The sequence below is a fragment of the Lemur catta genome, chromosome 8, assembly GCF_020740605.2.
Source record: "Lemur catta isolate mLemCat1 chromosome 8, mLemCat1.pri, whole genome shotgun sequence".
NCBI lineage: Eukaryota > Metazoa > Chordata > Mammalia > Primates > Lemuridae > Lemur > Lemur catta.
Genome location: NC_059135.1, coordinates 70850005 through 70867103, shown reverse-complemented (window position 1 = coordinate 70867103; position 17099 = coordinate 70850005). Strand labels below are relative to the sequence as shown.

Below are 17099 nucleotides of genomic sequence, written 5' to 3'. Positions count from 1 at the left end.
ATTCCTGTTAGAGAACAACCTTAATATATAATATTTGGCCGGGCACGGTGGCTCACGCCTGTAATCCTAGCACTCTTGGGAGGCCGAGGTGGGTGGATCATTTGAGCTCAGGAGTTCGAGACCAGCCTGAGCAAGAGCGAGACCCCGTCTCTAATAAAAACAGAAAGAAATTATATGGACAACTAAAAATATATATAGAAAAAATTAGCCGGGCATGGTGGCACATGCCTGTAGTCCCAGCTACTCGGGAGGCTGAGGCAGTAGGATCGCTTGAGCCCAGGAGTTTGAGGTTGCTGTGAGCTAGGCTGATGCCACGACACTCTAGCCTGGGCAACAGAGTGAGACTCTGTCTCGAAGAAAAAAAAAAAAAAAACATATATATATATATATATATATATATATATATAAAATATTCCACTGTGGATAGATGAAAACCCATACCTTAAACATGTACTACATTTATAAGAGGGAGAGAGCTTAGAATACAGGGCAAGAAACCTTGAAAGTGAGGGGAGATAGTTGCCTAACCTAGGGTCTTCCTGGACATTGGGGAATTCTATCATTCATTTGTATATATAAAACAAAATTACTTTATATTACTTTTATGTTTATATGCCTATTCTCCTTGAGATCAACCCAATAACCTTATTACTACGTCAGGATATTTTACTTTGGAAAGTAATGGCATGATGATCAATTTAGAAGCCAAGTCCTTTCTGTTCCTTAAGTGAAGACAGGTTTGTTACCCACTTTTACAACCTGCAGTGCTGCCACTCAGGACTAAGGGAGAATTGACAACATCCCCAAGGCATGGGAAGCTCTTGGTAGGAGGAAGAAGCATGAGAGAGAGTTAGGGCAGCAGTTGGGAGGTGCCAGCCACACAAACGCATGCTTAGAGGATGGGCCACTACCGAGCTAATGTGCTTCTGGGTCTCCTTGACACGTTTCACTTCGGGCAGGTCAGGGATTGGCGTTCCTTGTCCAATTGCTTCCTTATACTTCACCTGCAGATGTAAAAATGGGGAAAGAAAGGCCTTATTACATGCTGGACAGTTATTCTTCCCAGCATGTACATCCATTTGATTAGTAGCTCCACAATTTTTAAAACCAGTGTTGAAATCACTCAGCTCCACACTTAGTGTGAATGGGGCCACATTCTGATATGGGGTCAGAGGAGAACCACTTCCAGGACAGGGACACCTAGTTTTTCTCTTGTCTCTTTGGGGCAGGGGTGAGGGCCCTTACTTAGTTCTTTATTTTTCTTGTACATCCCAATGTTTTTATGCCCAACAGTTCAATTGACTAGAACAGATTCACAAATGTGGATCCAAGAAGGTTGATTCTTTGACTCACATGCTCTAGTTTCTCTCAAGCCTCTCCATTTTCCATATCTCACCTGTCCCTCATGAAAACCACCACGACACTGCACTGAACAGGAGATGACTGTAACCACTGGCACGCGCCATGTGGCAGTGTACACAGGCACCTATTTCAGCAGCGTAAGCTGTTTCTGGTGACAGGTTTTGCAACTCAGAGGTCACTGTAAACTATGAAAGGGAGGCAGAAAGTATTGCAAGTGAGTCCCCCAAGTCCTTACCGCGCTAATGTGGTCTTGCGTTTGCTTCACTCGCATCATCTCAGGTGTCTTTCCGATCGCTGTTCCTGGTGAGACATCCTCTTTGTATAAAACCTGGGCATCCGGAAGTAGGACAATGTTACACAGAAGAAAGGAAAAGCCAGCAATCCCTGGAGAAAGACTAGGGAATATGGCTTCCGTGAAAACAAAAGGCACTAGACATGTTCCCAGGCGAGTGCCTGAGTAGCACGTCTAACATCTGCCACATCAGTGACTCAAACCATACATAGTAATACAACACGACTCACTTTCCAGATCTTGAGATTTCTTTGAAGATTATTGTACCATATTGATACAGGATGAGAAAAACCAGAAAATGTTGATTAACAACAACAAAACCCTCCCATGTGAAACACAAAATCCATTGAGGAAATGCAAAGTCAGTCAGTTATTTGGGGGAGGGATAACCAAAGAAATCAAAATGTCGAAAAGAAATCCATCTTCTTGGAGTAAGACAACACATGTTACCTCTCTGGGATTAAAAAATGTAAAAAGAAAGAAAAGTTACTTGGTTAGCAGATTTAAGTTATTTCCAGTGATCTCTGGAGAGATGATTTGGGAGCAAAGTGTGAGGAATTTTAACAAGTAACTGCTAGTATTAACTGAAGAGGTTAGATGTTAATTGTCTGTATCAGTGTGAGGCTAGTATATTTTTAAAAAGGAGAATGGAATTATTAGGTTAGCATTCAATGGAAAATAAATAGTAAATATACCGAGCTGAAATTCTTTTGATTTTCTTTAACACGCAGTATTTCTGGCGTGTCTTGAACAACTGTAATTTTTCCTTTACTGTTTTTAAGGTCACACTGGTATTGGAGCTATGAAGAAAGAGTAAACATCTTGTTAAGTTTTAAACATAATTTTATTTTTTTTAAATTGTCCTATATTGTGTAAAGGAAGTTAAAATTCTATGGTATTTAATAAAAAGAGTCTAGCCACAACAATCATGGTCCGATAGCCTAATGGAAATCATTTGATAACAATTTTGTGGATAAACTAATTTTTAAAAACTTGTAGAAAACTAGTGTTTTAAAAAAAGTATCCCTTAGATTTAACTTTGAAAAAGACAGATGTCACAACTAATGGAAGATAGTGATGGTTGATATTCAGTAACAGAAAGCCACTGAAGGAAGCAGTTTGGGACATGCTACCCCAAAATATGGCATCTTGGCATTTGGGAAAACACAGAAGCAGGAAGGTCTCTCTGACCTTCTCTCACTGTTTTTCCCTGAAGCAGATAATAAAATAATTCTCTGACTTTACTCTAAAGTAGGTCATAAGGCCCTCATTCCGGAAAGGTCCTCCCTAGACCCAGAGGAAACGAGCCAAAGACACGGAAATGCTAAGAAGAATCTGAACAAACAGGACTTGCTAAATTCCCCCAGTTTGTTACCACTGGATCACACCCTCTCTGTCCAATCACACTTCTGCACCACTGTCCACAAAAATACACAGACTTGCCCTGTTCCTTTGGGTCTTCATTTCTGAAGCCTCCTGCGTCACGTAAAACTTATATTAAATAAATTTTTGTGCTTTTCTCTTGTTAATCATTTGTTATGGGGTCTCAGCCATGAACCCTGCAATGGGCAAGGAAAAGATACAACTTTTCTCCCCTACACCACCAACAAAACATACGGGTCTTTCATGCTGTGACTTGAGATTGAAATATAAGGTGAGCCCAGAGCAGAATGGAGCACACATTTCCTGAGGCATGGACGGGAGTTATGGAGGCTGCTCAACAGCTCCGTGTCGGGGGTGGGGTAGGGGGTGGGGTACTCCAGTGTGCGCCCGCAGGCGGCATCCTCCTCGGCCTGCCCAGGTACCAGTGGGCTCTGCCTTGGATTCAGTAAAAACTTACAAGGCTGAAGTTCTTTTGGTTCTCCCGGACTCTCTGCATCTCTGGGGTATCCAAAACAGTCTCATAATATGACATGGACTTCTCAGCATCTTCCTTGTACTTTTTCTGGAAATAGAATCCAAGAAATAAGGAGGGTGAACATCACAGGGGCCTGGGCCAATGGGTCCTAAAATTGCCCTTCCGGCTCAGCGGCGGAAAAGTCCTTTGTATTTTCTTGATTGTTCAAGGATGTTAGGAAGTTATGAAGCAGAGCCCTCTCGGTCCATGAGCATTAAAGCTTTCCTTACCAGAACCGAGCCCGGGCATTTAGTAGGACCCACGGTCACGGCAAAGCTGGCAGAGGGTGCCCTTGCTGGCTGGTCCACATGAGGGATCACGGCCAAGGAGGCCCGGGAGGGAGATGCCTCCAGTACTCAGTGCTGAGCTGCGTGGAGCCACTCAGCCAGACTATTCAACAGGCAGGCGGAGGGAAGCTGGAGGGTTAGGAGCGGAGGACACGGCCTCCAGAAAGCCTTAGCTGGTGACCAGAGATGTTCACTGAGCAGGCGTTTCCAGAACACAGCTCTGATGCTGCAGAAGCCGCCCTGGCAGGACTGGCGGCTCTACCAAACAGACAGACCTGGGCCGATACCTGGGCGGATACGTGGGCGGATACCTGGGCGGATATCATGGCCAGCTGACCAGCCAGGACTGCTCTGAGCCAGCCACCACTTTTCCTCGAGCTTCCTCATCCTGCCCCGGCCAAATCCTCCTCCCAGACACCTATGCAGTCAATCCCACCTGCAAACCAATCTCCTCTGTTCTCTGCAGCAGAACACTCACTCTGCTTTAGAGCCCTATTTTTCTTTTATATTTGTTATTATGTCCTTTCACTTTTCTCTCCAGCTTTATTTAGCTCTGGTTTCTCCCACTTTTCACGGAAGCTTGGGTATGTAGGGATACCCTACATACCCTACCCTTTGAGGAAAAGAGACCAGTTGCTTTTGTAATAGAGATATAAAACTATTCGGTCTACCTATATCTGTCGAAATTGTATTATATTAATATATGAATTACATTTATAAGCATTGGAAGTTTTAATCTTCCCAAAGACAAGAAACAAAGAAGGAGTTTCAGCCAATGAGAGATTCTGGCCTAGATTTCGTCCTTCTAACCAGAAGCCAGTGAAAGCCAAGATTTCTGGAAGAAAAGGGCAGTTCACTGGGAACAAATGTTTTGTTCAGGAAAAAGTCACCTGAATGACTCTTCTCAGCTATGCAAAAGTAAGGAAAACAGTTCTCATTGTCCTGGGAAAGGAACAGCATCAGTCCTCCTTTTCTTTTGTTTTTCTTTTATTCTTTTCAAGATTAAGCAAAAGCAGCCTCAAGTGGCTTGCAGAGCTAGTGCTAGTCCCTGGGAGGTGATCAACTTGCACAGGGAACTCGGAGGTACTGGGGACAAAAGGCCCTGAACTTCCTGGCATTAAGAAGTACTCAGTACAGCAGTTCTCCCCCATCCTCAGTTTCACATTCCAGAACAGGTGTGTACAGTACAGTAAGAGGTTTTGAGAGAGAGACCACCTTCACATAACATTATTTTTTTTTATTTTTAGAGACAGGTTTTACTCTATAGCCCAGGCTACAGTGCAGTGGCAAGATCATAGCTCACTGCAGCCTCAAACTCCTGGACTCAAGCAATTCTCCTGCCTCAGCCTCCTGAGTACCTGGGACTACAAGCACCATCCCACAACACCAGGCTAATTTTTCTTTGTTTTTTGTAGGGACGTGGTCTCGGTATGTTGCTTAGGCTGGTCTCAAACTCCTGGCCTCAAGCAATCCTCCCTCCCTCAGCCTCCCAAAGTGCTGGGATTATAGGCATGAGCCACTGCACCTAGCCCCACATAACTTTAATTACAGTATCTTGTTATTATAATTGTCCTATTTTATTATTAGTTATGGCTGTTAATCTCTTAATGTGCCTAATTTATAAATTAAACTTTATCACAGGCATGTATGTATGTACAGTACAGGAAAAAACACAGCATATACAGGGTTCCATACTATTCACGGTTTCAGGCATCCACGGGAGGTCTTGGAACACATCCCCACACATAAAGGGCTACCATATAGTATACTGAATTTGTAGTCAGTTCACACTCTTTGCATGAACGCCCAAGTATGAGGTTTGAAAGTTATAAAATACAGACTCCCCATCAGAAATCAAGAAGCACTTTTGTAGAAAACACCAGCACCTTTCTACTGGTATTAACCATTCAAAGGCAAATGTTGATCTGAACTGGGGAGGAATTAACCTGTTTGGCCATATTTTAGGCCTTGAGAAACCAGCCAAAGAGAGCCCCAGGACAGCAGAGTAAGTGACTTAAGCCCTCCCTGGGGCAGGCCTGCATGTTGAAGTTTTCCTTAAAGGTTAGCAATGTCAAAAGTAGGTCACAATAGGCTAGCAAGCCTCTCACTACCCAAAGAATGTGGCCTCCCTGGCTCCCCTGGTGAACACAACATGGTAGTTTGGAGTCCATATAATTTTAGTAATTTTTAAAAAGTTAATTATTCTTCCCCATTCCTACCCCCCCAAATAAAAGGTTCATTTCTTCCATTTGTATATACCTGTTTCCTAACTAAACCATTCTCTACTGATAACTATATTTTTCATGTCTAATTTTACAATATACCATTACATGTTGCCAATAAAAAGTTTAAATCTATGATTCCCCAACCTGATTGGTTATTAAGAGATCATCGATGAAAATTAAAAACAAACAAAAACAGATTTCCAAAGCCTACCTCATTTTTGCTACCTTCAAAATTCCAGGGTTGGACCAGGGAATCTATACTCCTATGCATTTATAAAGCACAGCCAGGCCGGATAGCCACTACTTTGGAACTCATTGATCAGAAGACAAACAAAAATTTTAATTTGGGGCTACTCAAACAAATTGCAGACTCTTGATCACTACTTAAGATTATTAACACAAATGAGAGTCTATCCTGGTGTGTGAAGGACATCCCACTTCATCTCTCTATTTGTAGGAAGATGGAGAGTTATTCATCATGGGAGGAATTATGGTCACAGTGTGTGGTTAGAGTTAATGACACAATCTCAATCTTCTTAGAGATTGGTAATCCAAATGTGGGCTGTCTACTTTGTGTCCTCCACATTTGCAGACAAATTTTAGATCCACATTATGAGACTTTACATGTTAAAGTATTGATTCATTAATTATGAGTTGTACCACGTAAGATTTCTTCAGTACCTTAAAATTTCCGCTTATAATCTCTTTTAAATCTGATACAGAAATCTTAACTCTTACTCAAACCTGCATCATAGGTGAATCCCTTCTTTTTTATTGGGAAAAACTGTGATTTGAAAGCAAGTCCTATTAATGGAAGGACTTTTGTTCTTCACAATTGGGGTCCATGAGTGACAATCTGATGAATGTCCTTACCTGGCTTGAAAGATTCTTGACTTGTTGGGCATGAATGATCTCTGGAGTATCAACCACAGAAGTGAAATTGGCCTTTTCCATTTCTGCTGATTGCTTATACTTAATCTGTAAAAGGACACCCAATAGTTGGGTGAATGTTTACAATGTGCACAACATTTCTTGGCTTGATTTATTAAGAGGTGACCAACATTTTTTTTTCCAAGAGGAACTCATTCATTTGACATTCAACAGACATTTCTTCCTATTATGTTTATAGCTTTATACTACAGAGTAAGACTCAGAGAGAAAAGTCAAGTCCTAACTATTGACAGACTTACTTTCTAGTTGGGCGCAGCAGGGTGAGGTATGGGTAAGGAGAGAAACAATCAACAGATAATGAGACATGGATTGTTTACACAGGAGCTGGGAGAATGGCCAGTAAGCGAAAGACCCACATCAGTTAGCATTAGGCAGAGTACAATACCTAAAACTATGTTTTAAACTTAGGGCTTGATGGGAGAGAAAGAAAGAACTCCCAAGTTATTCTAAGTAAGGAATTCTTGATGCCGAATGAGGAGCGGATTGACTGAGAGACAAGGCCAGGATGTCAGAGTCTGCCCCAGCTCCAAGCAGCTCTTTGGTTCTCAACTTCTGCCCTTGGCTCTGAGTGTCCCCAGGTGGCTATAGACTCAGAAAGGCCGACAGAAACGAGCCTGGCAAAGGGTCCCTCATCCTTTCATTGGAATGGATTCCACCAGGCAGATGTTCAAGAAGGCCACTGTATGCATTTCACTGTCACTGACGGACAAGTAGGATGACAGGGGGACAACATTGTGTCCTTAAAGTCACAAGGACTGTCTGGAAAGACTGAGATGGAATGGTAACACTGACCTGACTGGCAATATCAGTAGCGTTCTTGGCCCTCATGAAATCTGGAGTTTCATTGGCCATGGCATTCAGGCCCCTTCCTTTGACTTCCAGTTCCAGGTCTCGCTTATATTCTTTCTATAGTAGCATTAAAAAAAAAAAAAAGTTACCTAACTTTCACCCCTAGGTAATAAACATACAGAGTGACTATAAATCCACATAAATAATATGCCACCTCAGTTGTCACAGTGTCTCTTGTTAGGTAAGAAGATTAATAGTCCATCTTCGCTGTTCCATGTGGTAGACAGTGGTGCCCACTGAAGCCCACCGTAGGAATCTGTTCCCCCCCGTGTCAGTTAGTCAACAGAAGGTCTCCTTTTGAATACATTTAGTATTCACTACTTAGAAAATTAGAGTATAAATTGTAAATCTGGTTTGGTACACAACTAGTATTAAACTTAGGTGCATACCACTCCAGTGTGGTGTTTTTATTTGAATGCATACACCAACTATGTCAAAGTTAAATAAAATGATATTACATAAATAATAGGTTATGATAACCACTATAGAAACATACTGCTATAATATTCACTTATCGAAAATTGAGATATATTTATTTAATGGTTAATAAGCATCTTGGATATGGAATTTGAAAATCAAAACCTCTTTTTGTCTCTTCTCTGTTTTTGTCTTGTTTTTTCCGTAACTGGGCTGGGAGGGAAAAGACGCCCTTTTCGTTTTGTGCAGGCGGTCGCTGTGGGCCTACCTCATTGAGGATTTGGGTGGCGTTCTTTGCTCTTAGCATGTCAGGTGTGTCTTCCATTTCGGTGAGACCCTTCCCACGGATGCTTTCCTCTAGATCTTTCCGGTACTCTTTCTATATCACAAAATAAAAGCAACAACAGTGACGAGGAAGCCTGAATTGTTCCTCTTAGGTGAATAGCCAAAAAACCAGAAAATAAAAAAATCTCTTTCAGTTTTTAAACAAGTTTAGTAAGTCAAGATATGAATAAAAGCAGGGTATAAGCTTCATCAGTTAATATTAAATATCAACTAAAAAACTAGAAATTAATGGAATGCTAAGGTAAGCACATTTTATTAGGTATTCAATTAAGAAATTAGAAGAATTAACATGGGTAATTGATTAGGTGGTAGCATCAAACACGTGAGCCCAACTCGAAACCCCCAATTAGGTGATGCTGAAAGTGGTAGAAGGAACACATTAATGAGTGTCATTAGTGCAATTATTTGGATCAAGAAGGAAAGAAAAGACCAAGTGGGCACTACCTCGCTTGCTATTTTGGTTGCATATTTGACATGTAACAAAGCTGGCGTGACCTCCAGGCCAGTCAGGTTTCTGCCTTTAATGGACTCGTCATAATCCCTCCTATATTCTTTCTAATGTGAGTAGGAAGGAAAGACAAGTTAAAAAAGAATCTTTGTTACGATTTATCTCTCAATCCTGGGAAGAAAAGAAAATTACATTTCTTTCTACGTATGGTCTCTTTACTCAGTCATAATTCTGCTAATGCTCACAACATTTGAAACATGTATGATTGTTCTAGAAATACTTTGTCTAGAGCAGATGGCCCCAAGGAAACTCAGAGGCTGAGAAACTTCGATGGGGCCCCCAGTCCTCTGTCTACCTTTGCAATGGGGGCTGGCCGGGCAGAAGGATGAATGATGAATCCACTGTCAACTGTCCTGACACTTTCCTACATCTTTCTTAAGGTGACAGAAGATTTTACTTCAGAATTAGAAGTAAGTGACTCAAGGGAAAAAAAAAAATCCCAGGGGAAGGAGAGCCTGAGGGCACTGAATGCAAAGTTTGCCTTTTTCATAATCATGACCTATTTTTTTTTTTTAATCACTGACTAGATGAGGCAGATAATGAGACACTGAGAAATCCTGTGGTTTTGTTCACCTCTGTCCCCTCCTCAAACCCCAGCCGAGGCTGTCTCACACAGAAGCCTGGAACAGATGTTGGAACTCCACTTTTGTAATTTTTTAATTTTAATGGAATTTTGAATTTACAGAAAAGTTGCAAGAATAGTATAAGAAATTCCCATAGACTCTTTACTCAGATTCACCAATTTATTCGAAACAATTTAAAAGTTTTAATGACCTAGCCATTTAGACACTAGAAAGCTCCACAAACTGCTACTTTTATTAAAAACCATTTATAGTTGGACCGATGCCCCTGGGAGGAGAGGCAAACAGAAATTCCAAATAAGCCTGTTTCCCAGTGAAAACAGACTTTCTAACATTTAGAATAAGATTCCACTCTTCTCCACTCTTGGTTAAAAATGGGGAAAAAAATTATTTTTAAATGCTTTTGCTTCCAATTCTAGAATAGGAAATGGGCACCTTGACTTTTGATTTTCTGGGGTCTTGATAAACATCTTGATCACTGATCCCCTTTTGTTTGGCTTGGGGGATCCTACTAAGAGTACAGCATCCCAAAGCCAATGATGCAGAGGGAACTTTTCATTCATCAAAGAAAAATTCAAATTATATTAAGTGTTAGGAATAGTTTGCTATGTTCTAATTTTATGAAAATCGTTGTTGAAATAAAACATATACAGTAAATACCTACTAAGAACATTTTTGTTAATAACTGAATCATAGGATTTCTGAAATAGAGAAAATTTTGGTGATTACATGTTAAAAAGTTTCATCACCCATGTTTGAAGCTCTGACTCAGGGGGGAGGGGGGCCAGGGGCAATATACATAACCTAAACTTTTGTACCCCCACAATATGCTGAAATAAGAATAAAAAAATTAATTAATTAATTTAAAAAAAAGTCCATCACCTACTGCTTTTGGATAACAGAAGACTGGATATGTTTGTGGGCAGAGCTTGTGTTCATTACCTTGATGGTATTGTCATTGTGTGGTGTGTTCTTGTAGGACTTACCCCGCTCTGCATCTGCTGAGACTCTTTGGCAGTGAGGTATGTTGGTGTTTCAAAGTCCAACATGGGCTTTCCTCGTTCCTTTTCATACTTTTCTTTGTATTTCACCTGGTGATAAAAAGCCTTGTTAGGAGAGCCAACAATTCCTAGACAGAGACCAGTTTCAGGCTAGTACTTTTTAATTGATACATTATGTCCAATTGGGTGGCACCTCAATGTCACTCAAAACAGTATCCAGGCTGGGTGCAGTGGCTCACATCTGTAATCCTTAGCGCTCTGGGAGGCTGAGGCGGGAGGATTGCTTGAACTCAGGAGTTCAAGATCAGCCTGAGCAACATAGCAAGACCCTGTCTCTACTAAAAATAGAAAAAATTAGACCCCATCTCTATTAAAAATAGAAAAATTAGCTGGCATCGTGGCACATGGCTGTAGTCCCAGCTACTCGGAAGACTGAAGCAGGACGATCGCTTGAGCCCAGGAGTTTGAGGTTGCTGTGAGCTAGGCTGACGCCACAGGCACTCACTCTAGACCAGGCAACAAAGTGAGACTCTGTCTCAGAAAAAAAAAAAAAAGTTTCCTATTGTGTTTCAGATCCAGTACCTTTTTGCTAGTTCCTGGGGAAGGGCATGGGGTGTGGGGAATACTGTCTGCAAGGCATAATTAGGCTCTGCATTCAATTCAAGGAGAAAAAAGAACCACTGACAACAATCAGCTGAGAGAAATGCTGATGCAAGAAAATACATGCGGAAAATTGCCCATAGATCAGGTTGGCCAAGAGTTGACGTATAGGTATAAATACTTTAATAATAACATTAATCAATATTTCTGACAAAAATCTTCAGTTTTTATTTCATAAGAACTTTTATCAGAGACCTGGGATCTTGACTGGATAGATAACACATGCAGCTTCATTTATAAGTGAACGCCTCTCTCTGGGTCATAACTGGTCATATAGTTAATGTAACAAATATAAATTGGTATAAAAATGAAAATGAATTTACATGTTGACTGACTAGTTTACAAATCTGGCATTCTCAGAAGACCTCCATGGCTGTTTTACAAATACAATGTGCTCATCCTCCTAACATGTGATGAGGACTGGGGGGAGCCCCATAAAATATTCACATTTCACAGCGGAGACGGGAAAGACAGAGAGGCAAAGGCCCTTTTCCACACAGCACCTAATGGCGATGCTCAATCTCAGCACTCTTGGGTGTAACTTGACATTGCAATAGAAGCCTCGGGGCACCTGCTGCTTTACCGATGACATGAGGACATTTCTAGTAATTCAGCCCTCTTGGTTAATGCCCAACAGGGGACCTAAATAATGCTGAATTTGTGATATAGGAGGTCATGTAATAGCAAGTTCTTTCCTCTGGGAATCTTCATTTACAGTCATGAGTTGCTTAATGACTGGGATCTGTTCTGACAATGCATCGTTAGGCAGTTTCATCATTGCGGGAACATCACAGAGTGCACGTACACAAACCTGGATGGTATTGCCTACTACGCACCTAGGCTATACAACATCACCTCTTGCTCCTAGGCTGCAAACCTGCACAGCATGTTACTGTACTGGACACTGCAGGCAATTGTACCACGATGGTGTGTGTTTGTGTATCTAAACATAGAAAAGGTATAGTAACAATGCAGTATAAAAGATAAAAAACAGTACGCCTGTATAGGGCAGCTCTATTATAATCTTACGGAACCACCGTCATATATGCAGACTGTCATTGACCAAAACATCATGTGGTGCATGACCATATTTTACGAGTTTAGCCATTTCTTAAATTCCCAGAGACTCCTTCAGTGGTAGATCTGATCTTATCGCTTCCCTGCTTGAAATCCTCCTGACTTCATCTATCATCCATGGTCATGTTTCCCAATCCGGGACACAAACTCATGCGGCACATCAGGATTACTGGGAGGGGTCTGTCTTCCTTCATAACACAATCTTTACACTTCCAGCCCCTGGCAGTAACCTGAATTACATATATTGCATATATATTTCTCCACTACATGTAGATTCTGTTATAACTTATAACATAAAAATTTGGTTCAAAATGTTTCTCAATTCAAAGCCCCCTTATAGCTTTGCGCATTTTCTTCAACAACAACTATTAAAAGCATAACTCCTATCCTGGAGGGTATCTATGAAATTTCTTTACGTTGTATGGGAGATGGATGTGCATCAAGGAAAAAGCTGTGCTTGATCAACTTACTATACTCTGTAGCTCGGTGGCCTCTTTTAGGTGCAGCTGCTCCAGGTTATCGGGTATTGTGTGGTAGTGGCCTTTACTCTTCTCATAGTTCTTCTTGTACTGGTACTGGGGGAGAGGTGGCAAAAGGGCACATTGGTGCAAAAGCTGCTCAGCACTCCCACTTCTCCTCTTTAGATTACACATTTGCACAGCAGCATTGTCAAGACCAAACTAAAGTTAGCAAACACTAAATTGCGGGTTAAGAAAAAGTTTTCAAAGATGAAGATCCAAGTTCAGTATTGTCAGTTAATACCAGATGTAAACAGGTGATGTGGCCTATTCAAAGTAGGTGTGATAAGTAAAAAGTTAAAGGTGAAAGAAACTATTCTAGATGGTAGCTCTATGTCCTTAGAGGGAGAAAGGGGAATGGTTAATTGAAAAAAAAAAGTTTAAATATTCTAAAAATGTATTTTTACATTCCGAGAGGGATTATAGTCAACAGAGAACTGGTAGATCAATGTTGTAATTTGGAAGAATACACTCAAACAAGACAACGCCTTTGTAATAAATCTAGCATATCAATAGCAGGGAAGAAGATACACATGGGCTCAGAGAAAGAATTTAGTTGCGAGATGGGTGAAACAAGCTGTTTCTAGAGCAAACGATTGAGCTTACAGAACTGGCAAGTTGGCTTGTATTCAGGACATGGTTCATTATCAAAGATTCCTTCATGTCAGTCACAGGTTTGTGAAGTTTCTTCAGGTCAGCCTTATATTTAACCTACATGTTAAGGAGTGAAAAGGAAATCACATAAGTAGGAAATGGAAAACAGTCTAAGGGAAATCATAGTTAGATACCCCATTAGGAAACAAATGCTGGAGATGGTGATGAAAAAACCACACCTCATTCACAGTAGCCAAAGGTGGAAACAACCAAAGTGTCCATCAACAGAAAAATGGATAAACAAAATGCAGTACACACACTTAATGGAATATTATTCAGCCATAAAGAGGAATGAAGTCCTAATATACCCTACAACATGGATGGACCTTGAAAATATTATGCAAAGTGAAATAAGCCGAAAGGACAAATATGATTCCATCCTGTATGAAATCTCTAAAATAGGCAAATTCATAGAGACAAAAAGTAGATTAGAAGTAACAGGGGTTGAGGGAAGGAGGGAATGGGGAACTATTGCTTAATGGTTATAGAGTTTCTGTTTGTATGAAAAAGTTTTGGAAATAGTGATGGTGGTTGGACAACATTATGAATGTAATTAGTGCTATTGAATCGTATACTTTAAAATAGTTAAAATGGTAAATATCATGTTATATATGTTACTACAATTTAAAAAACATACCTCACTTGCAAGATTATTAGCATCTTTCATGACTTTGTACAGCTGGCTATCTTTCGGATTGTATTTTGGCGTCTTGCCCTTCTCTTTGTCGAAATTTTCCCGGTATTTAACCTAACAGCAAATGCAAACATCCAAATTATTCCTGGACATCAATCAGTTTGGGAACTAAGGAATGGTGGAAACATAAATGCCAAAGAATATGCATTATACATAAAGTGATCATATAATTTATTATCTAAACTGGGACATTTTTCAGACTAAAAGGGGGTACTATAACAATAATAATAATGGATAATTATGTCAGGAGAGCAGGCTATCAAGAATAAGACCACGTGATATAGCACTGGCCTTGCTCACTTTTATAGTATCCAGAGGTATGAAAAATAATCACTTCTTTCTAATGCAAAACACAAATAAGTGGAGAAAGCTTCGACTAAATTCAGAGAAGTGATCTAATGTACTGGATTTGGAGCATTGTGGCCCTCGGAACTAGCAAATGCAAGAGCATTTTGGGTCTACTGTAAGAAATTCAAAGAGAGGTTGTAAATGATTAAGAAGGTTGAGAAGTAAGGAATCTGTTAAATTAGGGGAATTTATTGTTATTTTAAAATAGTACTTTGGCTATATCATTTAAAATTTTTAAAACTTGGCCAAAATGGTACAACTTCTGAGTTAAAAAAAAATAGAGTTTGGGGGTTAATGGTTTTAGGTACGATTTCAGACTAGAAGTAAGAAAAAAGTGAGATACTTTAGGATAATAAGAAAAATAAGATTAAATATACTCTTAGGCCAGGCACAGTGGCTCAACGCCTATAATCCCAATACTTTGGAAGGCCAAGGCAAGAGGATCACTTGAGTCCAAGAGTTCAAGACCAGCATTTGAGTGGTCTTGAGATATATATATATATATACACACACACACATACTTTTAGGATACAAAAAAGTAAAGATATGAAAAGGGCTAAATAAACCCTGATTTAAAAAATAAGCACAATACCTGGCACTAATAGTTGCTCAATAAATGTGATTTGATTGAATGAAAGGAAGAGATAGTCATTATGTCTAGGTAAAATATCTTAAGAAGATGATTCATTTATAGGAAAATTCAATAGAATCACTGAAAGTGACAGAAACATTTTCTTATGGAAACACAGACTGATGCCTTTGTCAACAGTATTGTGGAATTAAGTTCAGAAGTAGAATTCCACTAATTATTCACTCTAGGAAGAATGAAAATGAGCTATTTCTAGGTGTTAGCCAATTAAAAAGACAATCAATATTTAACTCTCAAAGATATCTAGAGTTTCTGTTATTGATAAGATGAAAGATTCACTCATCCAAAGTTAGCACAGCAGAACCCATTCGCTGGGACATTTCACTCTGCAGACATTTAAAGCCAGTACCCCTCATGCTTCCTCACTGTACTTGACACAGCTCACAGAACAGACATGAAGAGAGACCACTCAAATGCTGAAACAGTGAAATCTGCCACATCATAGAAAATGCATTCACAGTGCTGAGACTCCTTCACTTTGCATCAATCCCCAGTGGAAATGCAGAGAGAAAATAAGCATGCAGAGCAGATGAGCACGATGCAGGCACACTGACACAGACACACAAAGGCAGGAGCAGAAACACAACATACAGCGATAAAACACTGAAATGTGGGCAAATGCTACAATGGCTCTTCTCTGAAAGAAATTCACTCTGAAGATAAAGAAATGGAAAGCCTGCTAAGGAAAGTCAGAGGCAGTGAGCTGGTGTCTAGAGCAAAAGGCAACTTTTCCTTAGGGATATAGAAACTCATAAGACTAGGGACGCTCCCAAGACCTGTGAAATGCAGAAAAGCAAAGTAAACCAGATGTGCAGAGTCATGGTGGGGAAGAAAAGAAGCAAAAGCCCATCACAGATGAAAATAAAATCTGCTTCTTTTAGAAGTATGCTAAAAGTCCTTCTTTCTGTTAGAAAAATAATTTGTTTCTGAATAAATATTTAAAGAACAGCAATTCCATTGGTTCCACTTTAGTTTCTTTTTCTTCTGTTCATTTCAAGTTAACTTAAATTTCCAACTTTTAACTGCAAAAAAGTTACGCCTCCCCTCTCCATGAGAAGGCCCTCAAGCAAATCCAACCGGGCACAACTACTAATATGCATCTGAGTTTAGCATTTTTGGCCTTCCTTTTTTAGTAGATCTTAAAACTATTGCATTTTGAAAAGTAAGGACATGTATCAGATTCAGGACTCCAGGATTCTTAGAATGGTATTGGACAAGGCAGTAATGTAGTAAAACTACATACAACACGATGGAATTGTGGCATTATGCAATGGTGAAGCCCTTTTTTTCTTGTTAACTATGGAAGCTGAGAGGCAACTGTGTGATGCCATGTATCAGCAAGTGGCATTGCAGGCGTTTATAATCCCAGCAGGTTCAGATATTGGGTCTATTACGGATGTAGTGTAGGAAAGTGATTTTGACTAAATTATTCTTTCCAGAGTTTAATTATATTTAGACATCTAACATCTAATTGTTCAGCTCCTTTTCGGGGAATTGGGCTGGTGCTTCTAAAAACTAAAGAGCAGTCCCAAGAATTAGAAAAGCTATTAAAAGTTTATTTTGTTGATTCATAGTAGGCCTGAACTGAAAGACTATATTGAATGCCAGTCTTAAGGCAAATAACTTCAGAAGAAGCAGAGGTTTTTCTTTGTGTGGTTGGCGTAAGATTCTCAGTGTGGTTTCATTTCATCGTTCAAGTTGATCAGTGTCAGCGACCCAGCGTACCTGGGAGGCCACCTCCACGTCCGGTCTACCTTCCTTTATCCTAAGTAGTATGTTCCAGA

General features: G+C 40.1%; 1 protein-coding gene across 1 annotated transcript in view; it reads right to left on the bottom strand.

Moving 5' to 3' along the window:
- Positions 1–17099, bottom strand: part of NEB (nebulin) — a 202699-nt gene that overhangs the window by 20041 nt on the left and 165559 nt on the right. The window contains exons 126-137 of the mRNA XM_045558869.1: positions 14262–14372; positions 13577–13681; positions 12923–13027; positions 10701–10805; positions 9070–9180; positions 8549–8659; positions 7807–7920; positions 6937–7041; positions 3495–3599; positions 2350–2454; positions 1598–1690; positions 912–1004 (exon numbers count right to left, since the gene is read on the bottom strand). Of these exons, the coding sequence (XP_045414825.1) occupies positions 912–1004; positions 1598–1690; positions 2350–2454; positions 3495–3599; positions 6937–7041; positions 7807–7920; positions 8549–8659; positions 9070–9180; positions 10701–10805; positions 12923–13027; positions 13577–13681; positions 14262–14372 (1263 nt within the window). The remainder of the gene's footprint in view (positions 1–911; positions 1005–1597; positions 1691–2349; positions 2455–3494; positions 3600–6936; positions 7042–7806; positions 7921–8548; positions 8660–9069; positions 9181–10700; positions 10806–12922; positions 13028–13576; positions 13682–14261; positions 14373–17099) is intronic.